Genomic DNA, 15445 nt, shown 5'->3' with positions numbered 1-15445 from the left:
AAGGGAGAGAAGGCCGCCAGGCCTTCCTTTCCCACCTCTGCTGGGGATGAGACACCAGGAAGGTTAGGAAAATCCTACCTTATGTAAACCACAGGGGTGAAGGAGAGTACTTACCCTTACCCTAACCGTGAGAATAACTTTCTCTTCATACTCTTTTTTCAGGCAATTCTGATTGAATAAAGTAGATGGTTATTTATTTATTTATGGTAAGAACACGAGATGTACTCTCTTAACAAATGTTTAAGTGTATAATACAGTATTGTTAACTACAGGCACCATGTTGTACAGCACATCTCTAGAACTGATTCATCTTGTATAATTGAAATTTTATACCTGTTGAAGAACAACTCTCCATTTCTCCTGCCCTCCCACCGCTGGCAACCACCAGTCATTAATAAATTGTATTCCATTCAGACCATCAGAGAAAAGGAATGCCATAAGTACAAATGCCCACCAAAATTTTAGATTTTTCGTTTTTAGAAATGAACAACATAAAGTGCGTTCAAAGAAGAATCAGGAACACTATTAAAATGCTATATACAGGATATTTCTGGTAAAATATTAAATTGCATTTGTTTAGATCAGTGGTTCTTGAAGTATAATTAGTCAGGAATCCCTGGGGGCTGCCCACAGTTCTTTTCAGGAAATACACGAGATCAAAATTATTTTCCTAATAATATTAAGATGTTATTTGTCTTTTTCACTCTCATTGTCTCACAAGTGTATAGTGGAGTTTTTGGAGACCAAATAACATGTGATACCCAATAGAGTGAATGCAGAAGCAAATATGAGCACTCAGCTGTCTTCTATTAAACTAGACGTTCTAGAGATTTTAAAAAATGTGAAAGAAGGCCACTCTTCTCACTAAATTTTTCTTGTTTTGGGAAATATAATTATTTTTTCATAAAATATGTTCATTATTTTATTATAAAATAAATACATATGTTTTTAAATTTTTCAGCTTCATTTCCAAAAAGCTAAATACAAATAAATAGAATTCACATAAACAAAAACTCATTAAAGTCCCCAGTAATTTTTAAAAGTGTAAAAGGGTCTTGAGACAAACATTTTTGAGAAGCACTTAATTAACGTCAACTATTTGAGAGGATTTTATGCCAGGAATAATGATCTCTCTATTAGTCTTTACATCCACAGAGGCCAGAATTAAATTTAAACTACAGAAGAAAGAGAACCCTCCTCAATGGAAATAATTATTAAATACCAGAATAGATTGTCAAGAAAGTTTATACATTTTACTATGTATAACACCGTTCTAATCTCAACTCATATTAAAACTAAATAATCTCTATTTCATTTCCATATGAAAGTTCTTATTTCTCTACGGCTTCTCAATAATTTGAAGACTAATTTTTCAGTAGAAATCAAGAAAGGAGAGTTTATTAAAATATGATCAAAATGCATACTTGATTAAACCAGTGTTTTCCAATTTACATTTTGTTTAGTTACTGCTATTCTTTAAACATTTTTATTTTATAAAAAGCTACTAGGAAAAAGTAGCTTTATTTCATCCTGTTATGTCCTCTGACATATACAGGGGAAAAAGGGAGAAGTAAATTCCAGAAATCTAAATGCATTTTAATCCAAACATTTTAGTACTTGATGAACAGCTAGGTCGCATTGCATCCTCCCTTAGTAGGAGGAAAGTTTATGTCAACATCATCTGCTTTTATTTATGAAAATTTCCTGGAGCACGTCGACACGGCTTTAGTCGCTTCTCTCATTTGTGCGTGGTATGTAGTAGCAAGCTTAAAAGGATGATTGGGGTTTTAAATATTGGAATGCTGAAAAATACTTTATTTTTGGCACTGACGGTTGCTAATGTAATTTTCTTGTTTTTAAATTTATGGCTCCTTTGACTTCTCCTTCCAAAATTATGAAAACAAAAAGAGAATTGTCTATTTGTTGCCTTGAGTCTGTTGGTTGGTGCTTTTTATAGTATCCTAGAGAATTGCTAGCTATGAGTTTCTCTTTGCCTGTTAGAAGCTTAAAGGAGTTGCTTCTATGGTTCTCAGTCCCAGGGCACATGGCTAGGCTAATGTGTGACATTTTGGAGAGTGTCTTTTCAGAGTCGACATCTGGGCATGCTATGAAACCCTAAGAGCAGTGGCCCTCAAACCTCCTGAAAGTTTTTAGGAGTCCCACAAAGAGTTTGATATCACCCTTCACAAAAGCAAACAAAAAAGATACGGCCACTAAGCTGGCATTAAACATCCACTACTAGGTATTTTTTTGAAACTGGTCATCCCGCTTAATTTCATTCTTAGCAAAGGAGACACTCTGGAGGAGGGGAAGCATAAGGCGAGGCTAACTTGACTTACAGATTTGTTGAGGCCTCGCCTGCCTTCAAATAAAAATGGTTCTCAGGGGATTTGAGGTGCTACAAGGACACACAGCATATACAGGTAACTCAGACGTAACTCATCTTTCTTAGGTCACCCCACCCTCACACTGAGGTCAAACTCAATACGTGGTGCCAGCCCCCACACTTTTATACCCTACCTACTTCTTCCAAAAACCCCATTAACTCTAAGAACTTTGATGAATAATAGAGATTTAGTAGAGGTATCCTGGGAGATTTGTATAACAACACCTCTCTCTGGCCATTGTCAGAAGTTTCTCCTCCATTCTTTCTCTTCTACCAATAAGCTCTTCTCTATCCTCTCCAGCTAGCTGTAGTTCTTTCTTCCCTAGTCATCCTCAGAATCCTCTCAGGCAGTTTACACCTCTCACAAGACAAAATCTAACTGTCAGCATTCAGCAAACCAAAAACCTGGTTATTAACTAAACTAAGAACACTTGTAGTCTCCTAATTATTTCCTGGGTAATTGAAATTCATCCTGCCACATAGATGGTAGAAACCTCTTTTCAACCTTCATCTTCTCATTCCCTTCTTACCTAACACAGCCGTGGTGACAGCCACCACCATTTCCCAGTCCCCCAAAGTAGCTTCGAAGAGTTCATTCATATTTTGGTACATATACAGTAGGAAATATTTGTACATAATTCATTTGGGGGCCAGATTTTTGGCTATAGGTTAGCCTGTAGAATTATACAGACTAATAAATCATCTCAGTGCCAAGAAACACTTCATTCTTTCACTGCATAAACATTGTTTAAGTGTCCACATTGTGCTAGACATTCGTATTTAAAAATTTAGAATCAGTTTTCTCCCGAAGTTTTTAAATTAAACCAGTAGCAGAGTAAATCTAAATACTTTAGTGTTTAACGTTCTTCCCTTTTTTAACTTAGGAGATCTTGAGCTGAGGCCCTCAACATTCCTCATTATTGACCCTCTCTTGGGACTTTTGAAGATTCAAGAAACTCAAGATCTGGATGCTGGTGATTATGCATGTGTGGCTGTTAATGATGCCGGAAGGGCAGCTGGCAAGATCACTCTGGATGTTGGCTGTAAGCATCCCAGCTCTGACAGACAAATTTGTTTTGAAATTGGTCTGCTATTTTTCCATGCTGATAACTTGGAAACAATTAGATGGAAATATTTGTCAGAATGGCAAAATTAGAGTTAGCATTTCAGATTATTAATATAAAAATGGTAGTTAGCATTTACCATGTGCTTTCTATGTACGATGCACTGTACTAAGAACTTTTATATGTATTATCTCGTTAAACCCTCATATCAATCCTAAGTAGGCGATACTATAATTAATTCTGTTATATAGATAATGAAATGGAGGCTTAAAAAGTTTAAGCAACTTGACCAGGGTCACAGAGCTATGGAGGGGCAGAGCCTGGATATTGGAAGCCAGGATCCCTGACTTCACAGACTCTAGGCTTCACTGGTATGTCATTTATTGCCAAACATTTTCCTATCAGGTGTCATCCATTCTGACACCAAAGTCCTAAGTGTTAACATCTGGAGGCCAGAAACTAGACTTTGGCCCTAGACCATAATTTGGAGATGTTGATGACAGCAAAGGTAGTAGACTGTGCTTTTCCTTTTTCTTTTTTTTTTTAAATTCACTAGGAGAGACTCCTCAGTGTATAAAATAAAGAACTAAGCACAAATAAATGTCAATCACAATGTGAAGGATACAGCATGTACATGACAACTATAGTCGGATTACTCAACAAGTTTGGTCCTCTCTCCTTCTTTGTCTCTCCATCTCATGTTTCTTGATGAAAAATAAATTCTAAACAGTGTGGTAACACGTGAAATAAAACAGAGCTTGCTTTGTATGAAAAAGAACCTGGCAGCTTAATTTTAACAGATAATTCAAACATTTGCATCACTTAAACTTGTAAAATATGACATTTCATTACATGATATTTTCATTTATATCTGAGGATTTTCATGCCAAAGCTGTTTTTTTTTCAATAAAAGTTAGGAACTATAAGTAAAATGCATTTTTTTTTAATAATAAAGTAACACAAAATGTTTTAGTTCTACTATCTTAATTCTTTAAATGAAAATCGTGGCCCTCTCAGCTTAATATTTTGTTTCATATAAACTAAATTTTTTCCTCCTGGGGTCTTTTTTGATCCCCTTGCTCCCGGGCTGTCTGGTAAATACTCTGCATTCTTGGTGATTATAACCTTGGTATAGAATCAGCAAACCTAGAAATGCTCACAAAGACCACTGTAGAGTCTGTCTAGGGCACAGCATGATGTGTTTGAACCATGACTAAACTCTGTGGTTATTAAGAGCACTGCCTTGGAAATGAGACTGGGATCACTGGGTGGAGGGATCTGAATCTACCAGCAGAGTGTACAACACAAATATGCTCATAGAAATGTAAAGCCCCAATGAGGATGGTCACTAGATACAGAATTCTTGTTTCAAGAAATGTACAAAATACATTTCACTTCTCAACATTTTCTAGTTCTGCTTCTCCCTCTTTCCTGCACAGATATTTTATATTTACCCAACAATCTTTTAGAGTTGTCTGGCTCCAGAGGAAGAAGGAAATTGTTCCTAGCAAAAAGAGAATGACACCCTCACCCTGCTTCCAGATTATAGAAAATCTGAATCTCTTACGCTTGCTTCTTTGCTTACTTACTGCCTTCTTGATAATCTTTTTAGCTTCTGGACTTTCTAGGTTCTCTTTTCTGCCTCATGATAAACCATAGAAGGGTTAGGGCTGTGTGAGCTGGACTGACTTCCACTGGATTAGGAAACATCCTAACAAATGTTTTGTATTTATCCTTCATTCCTTGAACTGAGTTTTGTTTTATCTTGACTCATATTCAATATCTTTGCTCTCTGTGATCCTTTCTAAAACAGTGGCTTTCTCAATTTTTATTCCAGTAATTATCCTGATGGAACCATTAACGTAAGCTCAATTGTTTGTTTACTGTAACCTTGATCATTGTTAACAATTGCCAAATAACTTAGTATTAAAGTCAGCGCCATTCATGTTTCTGTTATGCCTTTACTGTTTCCTCATTCACCATTAGAGTCCTGATCATTATAGCTTACAAAGTTTATATAGACCTTGTCTGTCCACATAAAACTGTTGTTACATATTCTGGCAGATATAGGATGTAACTGCCAAGAACCATGCAAATCACAATTGCGGTGATGGTTGTGGTTATCACTGTTAGGTTTAAAAGCAAATAAACAAAAATCCTAAATGTTCCTGAGAATTTATATAATGGTTAAGAGAATGGGCTCTGGAGAGAGACTGGGTTTCCTGCTTGACTTTTAATAGTACCTACCCTATAGGTTGGTTTTAAAGATGAAATGAGACATTGTCACCGGTGTGCATTCAGCATGTCAGTGGTTATGGGTGTTCTTCTGAAGCTGCTTAATGGAACATAAAGCAAATAGATGAATATTAACTTCACAAATTAAGTGGTCATTTTGATTCTTTGAGTCTTGAAAAATAATATATAAATGCATATATAATTGTGGCATAATATTTAATCTTAAGCATTGAGCTTTTAATATGAAAGTCACTGTTTCAACTTGATTTTTTTAACAAAGGGCTTGAGACAAGTTAAGTACCACTATTAGTAGTGCATAAAATTATTTACTTGAGTTCCACAATTATTGGGCATAAATTTAAGTAGCTTATGACTTAAGAATAAAAACATGCTTTTATCCATATCACGTAACTATTTGGGCTTTCAGATTGTTTTTTTTTTGGCCCTATTACTTCACATCAGCAATACTAGATCAAAAAATAATAATAAAAAGGCTGTTTAATATTAATTTTGAGTTCCATCTTCTTGTAATGAGTCTCTTTTTTCCTATTGTCCTTCTCATTATCATGGCTTTAAGTTATGGACATTTCAGGTTACCAGAGAAAGTTACCAATGCTTTTCATCCTTTTTTAAAAGAGGTAGTGAATTCTGAAGTCATTTGGAAGAAAAGAAGATTGGCTACATCAAACAAAAACTTGGCCTGGCAGCGATTTTATTTGCAGCATTCCACACCACACAGGGTTTGAGTCTTAGACTGTGGTTTCATGTTTTGTGGTTTGGTAGAACCAAAACAGTGTGTTCAACTATTTTAGGAAAGAAAATCTCTGTTGGACTAATATAATGCAAGAGTTGCCATAGTGGAGATATACTTAATTAACACTAAAGAAACTTGGATAATTTTATGGAATAGGTTTTAGAGCAAGATGGTTAATCTGTTTGTAACACATATTTTCAAAATAATGTATGCTCACAGCCATATCTGGCTGTGACAACAGAGCTATACCATGCATTAACCTTGTGCAACTCTTAAGGTGCTTACACACAAATATTTAAGAGATCACAGAGGACCAAGCATAATCCTGACAGACTATGTGCCTAAGCCAAAATTGAAATTAATAATAGATATATTAAACTCCAGAACTAAGATTTAGTAAGTTAACTCTACAATATTTATGATCAACGATAGTTAATATTTGGGTCATTACTACATGCTAACTGATTAATAAAGATTCTCTCTTTTAACAACGTGAGTTAAGAAATGTTATCTCCCTTTAGTTCATGAGGAGATTTAGACCAGGGGAGGTAAAGTAATTTTCCAAGTTTATAGACTGAGAAATAGTGGAACAGCCATTTGAAACCACCTAGTGGACTGTAACTTCTCTAAGCAACACAGCCTCCTCTGTACAAGGCCTGTGTCTTGTGCTACAATCCGTGCTGCTCCATTTCTCCCTAGTCTCGTTAATCTGTTTACCATCCACCCAGTGTAATTCACTTGGAGTCCAAGTTGGCCACACTCAGGACTAGGAAGTATTTAAAAGACTTCTTGGCCTGAGTTAGGAGTTGCTTCATTTTTGAGATTTGCTTGTCATGGATGCTGTCTTGGCTACTTACCTAGTGACTGGTACTTTCATTTGCCTTGTTTTCTGGTACTGGTATGTGTATTCCCTAACCTCGTGCTTGTCTTGTGCCTGACTCTGTTCCCAAAGCTTCTTCACCACAGATGACTTCTCCCATCTTAATTGAGTTTTATGACTACAACTTGAGATTTGCTTATCCTTTTTTATTACAGTTTGTTCTTGGCTTTCTTAGTTCTGAAAATTCTTATTTGTCTCCATTTTCACTGATGGCTATGTTCTCTTGTGTCAGTAAGCTTGGTTTCCTCTCCAATACTTGGTTGATCCCAGGCTTCTGCATATTGTTTTGCTCTTCTGGAATTTATTTTCTGCCCCCTGTCTACATTGACCTGCCCACACTCTGAGCCTAACACATCCTGAGACTTTTACATTTAACCTCTATTTCTCGGAAAAGCAACTGCCTCTAGAATAAATGACTACTATCACTCCAGAGAAAAGTAACTAGACCTTATACACCTGGGATAAGCAAACAATGAGCTACTTTATAAACTGTTTTTTAAAATATGTTTATTTTGCCTATTATTTTTTAAGTCGAATTCCCATATAGATGGATTAAGAGAAATCTAGACACAGATACACTACTTCTTTTTAAAAACATAGTGTTCAATTGTGGTATTTAACTTTATTTTATTTAGGTTCGATAAACAGACAATGGGGCTTCTGAAATTGCCATGTTTTCTTCAAAAGGGCAAGTTCAAATGCACTGGGTCAAAGTTATCATCATATACATTTACGTGCACACACAAACACACACACACTAGATTATTGTTGAAGTGTTTTAATATTGATTCAGTCATTCGCAAATATCTAGCAACCATGTGTAATGCACAAAATACCATGTTAGTTGCTATAAAAAATAAAAATATGGTTGCAAACATAAACTCTCTAGGGAAAATCAAGCATATAGTCTAATACAAGGCTGAATGTGGCCATTGCTGTGAGAATGGCACAGAGTGAGTTCTCTGAAACCTCGGACAGGGAAGAAATCATATCCATTTGGGATAGTAAGAGATGGCATTGAGGAGGGACCTTTTGAACTGGAGTAAAGAATTGTCAATATTTCCAAGCCAGAGATCAACAGCAGACGCTGCATTTGAAAGGGATGGCCGTAACAAAGGTACCAATATGAGAAAGGTCAATCCTTGTTTGGAGAAGAGTGAGGAGTTCTGAGTGGCCAGAGGCTAGGATCTGTGTAGGGAAATCATGGGAGATGAGGCTGCAAAGTTAGAGGCAGCCCTTTAACCCACACTAGTAAAGCACTAATGCTGCTCGGGGGACAACTGTACATTCGAGTCCCAGAATTCCCATTGAGAAGGAAAGAAGTGATTTCCACACCCATTTTTATTAGCCTACTAAACAGCTTGACTATGGGCAGTTGTAAGAAACCATAGAAAAGAGAAAGCTGATAGAATGACAAAGAACTGTGACCCTGGAGTCAGATTGACCTGGTTTTCAATCCTAGCTCTACTCCTCAACTCCATGTCACTCTTAGCAAACTAACCATCTGTGTCACAGTTTCTTCATGTATAAAATTGGGGTAATAATAGTATCTACCTTATAGGAATACTGTGAGGATAAAATGAGATAATTAATGGAGAGCACTCAACACATTCCCTGGTTCTGTAAATGATAGTTATTGTAATTCCTAACCAATATTTAACCTTGACGTTATCAAGGAAACCTCCAAGGGTACCTCCTCTTAAAGTCCTCCGTGAACAGGCTTCATGAATTACCTCCAGTAGTATCCTATATTTTTCTCCTTGCCTGATGCCTCAAACGTCATTACTCCTAAGTTCTGGGGGACATATTGAGAGCCTCATCTATTTGGGCTTGCTGACAGCATCCTCCTTATATTGCATTCTGATGTTTTCCAAGGTGTGCCTCTGACATATTTCTAATTCTTCCTCCTGGTTTTTGTGGTTACCTGAGTTATGTGGATAACTGTAGCCTTCTTATCTATAATTTTATAATTTCTGAATCATCTCTTAACTCTATGATATTAAGCACTCACTATTCTCCCTTTATCAGCTACTTTATTCTGTTACTTTAATTTGTATTTTTGATTCTCAAACTAAAATTTCTTTAACTCAAAAATGTGAAAAAAGTATGAAAGATATTGAGAAGCAGAAGTGTGGTATATAACAAGGATACAGTTTAAGATTAAATACTGTTAGCTTGTTATACAATGATCTATTGAAGAATGAACTCTAGTATAAATTAAGTTCATTTAAAAATTTGACCAAAAGGAGTAAGTTTTGAAAGTGTCAAAAATATTTCATTACAGGGCAAACTTATTTGTAAGGGAGTTTAAAGATTTGAGCAGTATGATATAAACTAAAATTAAAAACAAATTTCTGAAATGAAAGATTCTCTTTGTTTAAGGTAATCTTGATTTAAATTCTCACTCTTTTCATCATTTATCACTTTAAGGAAACAGTTGAACTTTTTTGTGCCCCTATTCATTTGTAAAGCAAAAAGGAAATATCTGCTATTTCATTAGTAGCCAGGAATACTTAAAGGGTAAATTTATAATATTACATAAACAATGATTTGATTCAAATTCAATCTGTTGATAGCTTAATGATTAAGTTTATACTTAATGTGCGTGTATGCTATCCCAATGACCTTTTTTTTTTTTTTTTTTTTAAATATCATCCAGCACCTCCAGTTTTCATACAAGAACCTGCTGATGTGTCTGTGGAAATTGGCTCAAATGTGACATTACCTTGCTATGTCCAGGGTTATCCAGAACCAAAGATTAAATGGCAAAGATCAGACAACATGCCGATCTTCTCAAGACCCTTTTCAGTGAGTTCCATCAGCCAACTAAGAACAGGAGCTCTCTTTATTTCAAGTAGGTTAAAGGAGATATATTTTATCCAAGTATGTACATATATATTATACATTCATGTTTTATACATAGATATTGCTTTGTTTAAAATAATGAATTAATCTTCCTTGCCAACACATTTTTGTGTTTGTTGCATTTCACTTTAAAATAGTATTGAATCCTTATATTTGGGAATTGTCATTTGTTGTTAGCGCTGTTGAGTTGATTCCGACTCCTAGTGGTGAGGGAACCCTACCCTATCTTTTTGTGCCATCCTGTCACTCTCACCTTCCAACACAATATTAGACAATGCTCTGCTGCTGTTCTTAAATTTTTTTGGAAGTGGGTGGCCAGGTCCTTCTTCCTAGTCTGTCTAATCTGGAAGCTCTGCTAAAAACCCTCCACCATGAGAGACCCTGATGGTATTTTAAATACCAGTGGCATAGCTTTCAGCATCACAGCAACATGCAGCCGCCACAGTATGACAACTGACAGATGGGTGGTGTGGTGGTAAAAGTGCAAAATCTTAACCATTGGACCCCCAGGACTGGCTTTTGCTTAGACCTGGAAACAAATCAATTAGAGAAGATGAAAGAAAAGGAAGAATGAAAGAGGGCAATGTATTGACTAATGGTTGCCCAATTAAATCATCTCGAAGGAAACTAGTGATTAGAGACTTAGTTCTCAGTAGTATTTTGTATTTCTATACAAATTAGTCCAAGAGTTGATAATATGAAAAATATCTTGGTTAGAAGTAATGTATGACTTGTTAACCAGGTGATTTGCTGAATTTTCCTTTGCAAATGACTGTTGGCTGTTGTTGAGAGTGGACACTGCCTGATTTGACCAGATGCAATTCTGCAGTTATATGCATATGGTTAACAGAGGAGTGGGAACTTTGTCACTGCTCTTTATCTGAGCTAGTATGGAACTATTCATAATAGAAAGCCACATTTTTCCCTGTCAAAATCTTATCAATAGATTAAACTCTGCTTATTTTAGTTAAAATATTTGCAAAGATGACAATTATTTCCCTATTTAAAATCTCTTGCCTCCCCCATTGCTCACAAGACAAAAGCACACTCTTTGTAAGGCACCAGGCTACCTCTTCAGCTTCGGTCTCCTGACTGTATCCACACAACATGTAACCAAGTCGTCCTCATCCTAATGCACCTCACACCCTCTTTAATTAAAAATATTTTGTAATATCTTTTTTATTATCCTGAAAAAGTCTGTATGTTTGATCTACCTACATAATAAAAATTATTTTAATATCCAAAATGTAGTACAAAGGAAAGTAATTTTTATGAAAATAATATGCATTTCAATAGGTAGATACTCTGGCAATGTCTACACAATATGCCTACACGTTTATGTACATCATCATGAATTTGACAGCTCAAATGTAGACTGATACAGGAGAATGGAATGGATGACTCAAAAACTGCAAGCTAGTGAAGTGATTTTCGAACATGGTGGGCACTTCTAGCTACAATTCTTTCTTCCACTTAAACAGAATTAGGTTGTAGGCTCATATAGTTGTAAGCAAAGTCATCAAATCCATGAATTTCCAGTGGGGTCTTCAAAAGTCTTGCTGGACTTGGGATAATTGTTTTCTTTCATGAATCTGCCCCATGCATCACCTCCCTAGTCTTTGGTCTCTAAATGCCAATAGACTCCCCCAATCATTGAGCCAACTAAAAAAATCTCCCCTGCAAACCTCCAGAATGCCCCCAGGGTGGTGGTGCAGCATCCATTGGTGGTGCAGATTTCTATTCTTTGAAAAGACCATTATTTTTAAAGTCATGCTTTTGCCTTTGCAGCCTGGGTTTGGACTGCCCTTCCTCTATTCTTCCTGCTGTTTAAGGTACAGCTCAGATAGTACCTCCTGTGTGACTCCTTCTCTAACGCTTCTACATGCCATGAGTCACTCCTGTCTCTGTGCTCCCACAGCTCATTGTTTGCAACTCATATTATTGCATTTATCACACTGTGGTATGATTGTTGGTTTTTATGTGTGTCTCCTCCCCTAGAATGGGAACATCAGAAGGCAGTACCGTGTGTTCCACCCACAGATCTCAGCACTGTGCGTGGCACATAGTGAATGCTCCATGGATGGTGTTGAATAAATAAATGGTCTCTTCTTTTTAGACTTATGGGCAAGTGATAAAGGAACCTATATTTGTGAAGCTGAAAACCAGTTTGGGAAAATCCAGTCCCAGGCAACAGTAACAGTGACAGGACTTGGTAAGATCAATTAATGCTTAGACACCACACTCTTCAGAATCATCAGACTTCTTTTACTACATCATCTCTTGCCTGTGCCACTTCTTTTTTTAAAACCAGGTAAATATCTGATTACTAGGTTAGCCTTCCCTCCCCCCACACTATTTCATATTTCGTAGGATGTTAGAACTGGAAATAACATTCGAGATCCTCTGCTCCAAGATCCTTATCTTCCATTTGAAGAAATGGAAGTCAATTTAAATAAATTGATTTAAATCTAAATATGAACACACACACACACACACACTAGAGTGGTGGAGTTCCTTTCTGGTTACTTTTTTTACATTTATCATTTTAGTCCTCATGGAATTATTTTTATGTATGATATGAGGTAAGAATATAATATCGCTTATTTCCAAGTGGTAAGATGTTTGTTTCAATATCTTTTATCGAATATTCTCTTCCCACTGATTAAAATACCCGTTTGGTCACATGCTAAATTTATAGTCCTATATCTATTCCTTGGAACCCTATTTATGCTACTAGTGCTACATTATTTAAATTATTATAGCATTTATTGTGATTTTTAAATCTGTCAGTGCATGTTTCTCATTAATACACTTCTATAAAATTTTCTTTACATATCTCCCTTTCTTCATCTACATGTACTTAAATTTTCCAAGTAGACTCTCTTGGGGATTTTGCTTTGATTTATGTTAAATTTATTCATTGATTTCTAGAAAAGAACATCTTTACAATACTTCCTTACCATTCTGTCTAGGAGTCCACCTCATTTTATTTGCTTGAGCTGTTATGACAGCCTTCTCACTGATCCCATCCCTTCCAGTTTTTCCCTTCCTATTCACAGTTTTCAGATTAATATTTCCTGAAAATAGTTCTGATGATTCCACTTTTCTATTTATAAATGCTTTCAGTCACTCTCCATTTGTTGGTTGAATGCATTGCAAATTTCTTGCCTTGACATTTCTGGCTTTCCGTGCCATAGACTTCTTCTTTTTCACTCTCTCTACTTCAATGCTATCACCTGTTCTCTTGCCATTCCCTCTGCTTAGAAGGGTCCTTTATCTCTACCTTCCAATTCATACTGATTGACATTTAAAAATTTATTCCTAAAATCTCAATGTTTTATAGCACAGTTAGTAGTGATCTTGGCCTATAAAAGAATTCGCCTTCCTTTTGGGTGGAATAGAGTTGATAGTCCCTGTGCTCTCCCTGATGTAGTTGCTCCACTCCTTGGAATCAGCCCTTCAGTGACCAGTGTAATTGAAGGACAGCAGCTTACTTTGCCATGTGCTTTATTGGCTGGAAATCCCATTCCAGAACGCCGATGGATTAAAAATTCAGCCATGGTAAGAACCTTTTAAAGCCGTGCATTCGCATTCCTAATTTTCTTGAGTAAAAGGCAATGCATTCCAACCATTGAAATTTCAGTTTAATAAACATACAAAAATATATTTTGTAACTGTACCAAAACTTTTCTTCGGTATTAATGTGTTTACATAGTTCATATTATTTTAGAATTAATAAGATGGAGAAATAGTCAATGGTGTAATTTTTATAATTTTGCATTAAATTCAATGTAACTAATAAACCCTTCAGAATATGTAAAAACTGAAGCAAGTATGAAGTTATTTTCATAGCATTTAAATATTTTTATATACTTTGCAGGACATAATGAAATGTTAATATTCTGATAAAGTTTTTCCATTTTATATGTGAATCTTTATCATTAACTTCAAACATTAAAATGAACTATTTAAAAATATGGATCTATTTTATATATGAATCTTTATCATTAACTTCAAACATTAAAATGAACTGTTTAAAAATATGGATCTATTTTATATATGAATCTTTATCATTAACATCAAACATTAAAATGAACTATTTAAAAATATGGATCTATTTTGTGTCATTGTTTTCTAGTGTATAAATTTTGATTATGAAAGGATGTGAAAAATTTCCACAATTCTATGGAATTTTTCTGCAAACATGCTCTCTATGGCATTAAATTTTCATCTGGTTCAGAGCATTTTTCCTTCCATTTTCCAGAGTAGTTAAACTCACCTTCTTCTTGAGGTACCAATTAGATGTGAATTGACTCCATGGAATAAGATGTAAGGTTCATATATGCCTAAAAACTTGAGAAAAATTAGTACACCTCACTCAATAATAAATGCCCTTATAGCATAGGATGATACTGTTTGGGCCCTCAGGTATCCCGTGACTGAACAAAATGCATAAATGGCACAGAGTTAGAGGTAATCATTTTTAACAAAAAATATTGCCAGCCTTCTCTGACGCAGTTCGTGTATCATACGTTGTCCTGTAATATTTGCATCTGTCACTGAAAAGGGTGGATGTTGAGATTAAGTCACATTCTCTCAGCTTGAATGAGTGCCTATTTGCCAAAATAAAAATATAAAATGGCTTGCAAGTAGTAATAAGGTCTTCTTGGAAAAAGACAAATTATGCCAAAAGTAGAAATTACTAGGGAAATTTGGGTCCTGGGTGATAACAAAAATTACAGAAACGTGAAACAAGTGGAATTTCTATTTCTTTCCCTTTTCCAACATGTGCATAACTCTGACAGATGTTAGTAGGTGTAATTTTTGGTGGTATATCAGGATGACATAAAATTGATACTATTCTTGGTAACAATTTATGCTCATCATTTTTCAATTAAGGGTGTTAAAATATTTTATAAGACATTTAATAGCCCAGTTGGAGAAAAAGCAGATCTGGTTTTGGCTTAGGCAAGATTGTCTTTTTAATTAAAAATGAATTTTTTTTCTTTAAGTTGGTCCACAATCCTTATATCACTGTACGCAGTGATGGGAGTCTTCATATTGAAAGAGTTCGCCTTCAGGATGGAGGTGAATATACTTGTGTGGCCAGTAATGTTGCTGGAACCATTAACAAAACAACCACTGTGGACGTGCATGGTAAGAGACATACCCATTGTAATTCTTTCCAAACCGCGGTCAAAGTTGGGTTCATATCTTTAAATCAAATAACTCTGTTCCTCTAGTTATAAGAAGTGGATATC

At 35.6% G+C, this 15445-nt stretch overlaps 1 protein-coding gene across 6 annotated transcripts in view; it reads left to right on the top strand.

Annotated features, from left to right (window-relative positions):
• The window catches only part of HMCN1 (hemicentin 1), a 450903-nt gene that overhangs the window by 218576 nt on the left and 216882 nt on the right, over positions 1–15445 (top strand). For 5 of the 6 annotated variants that reach the window (XM_058539863.1, XM_058539864.1, XM_058539862.1 and 2 more), the window contains exons 15-19: positions 3271–3429; positions 9979–10173; positions 12301–12396; positions 13618–13745; positions 15197–15341. In XM_058539863.1, coding sequence (XP_058395846.1) covers positions 3271–3429; positions 9979–10173; positions 12301–12396; positions 13618–13745; positions 15197–15341 — 723 coding nt within the window. Of the gene's footprint in view, positions 1–3270; positions 3430–9978; positions 10174–12300; positions 12397–13617; positions 13746–15196; positions 15342–15445 lie in introns of those variants that run through there. The other variant, XM_058539867.1, reaches the window with a different exon arrangement.

Source organism: Diceros bicornis, chromosome 4 (genome assembly GCF_020826845.1).
Source record: "Diceros bicornis minor isolate mBicDic1 chromosome 4, mDicBic1.mat.cur, whole genome shotgun sequence".
Lineage (NCBI taxonomy): Eukaryota > Metazoa > Chordata > Mammalia > Perissodactyla > Rhinocerotidae > Diceros > Diceros bicornis.
This window is presented reverse-complemented; position numbering and strand designations above follow the sequence as displayed.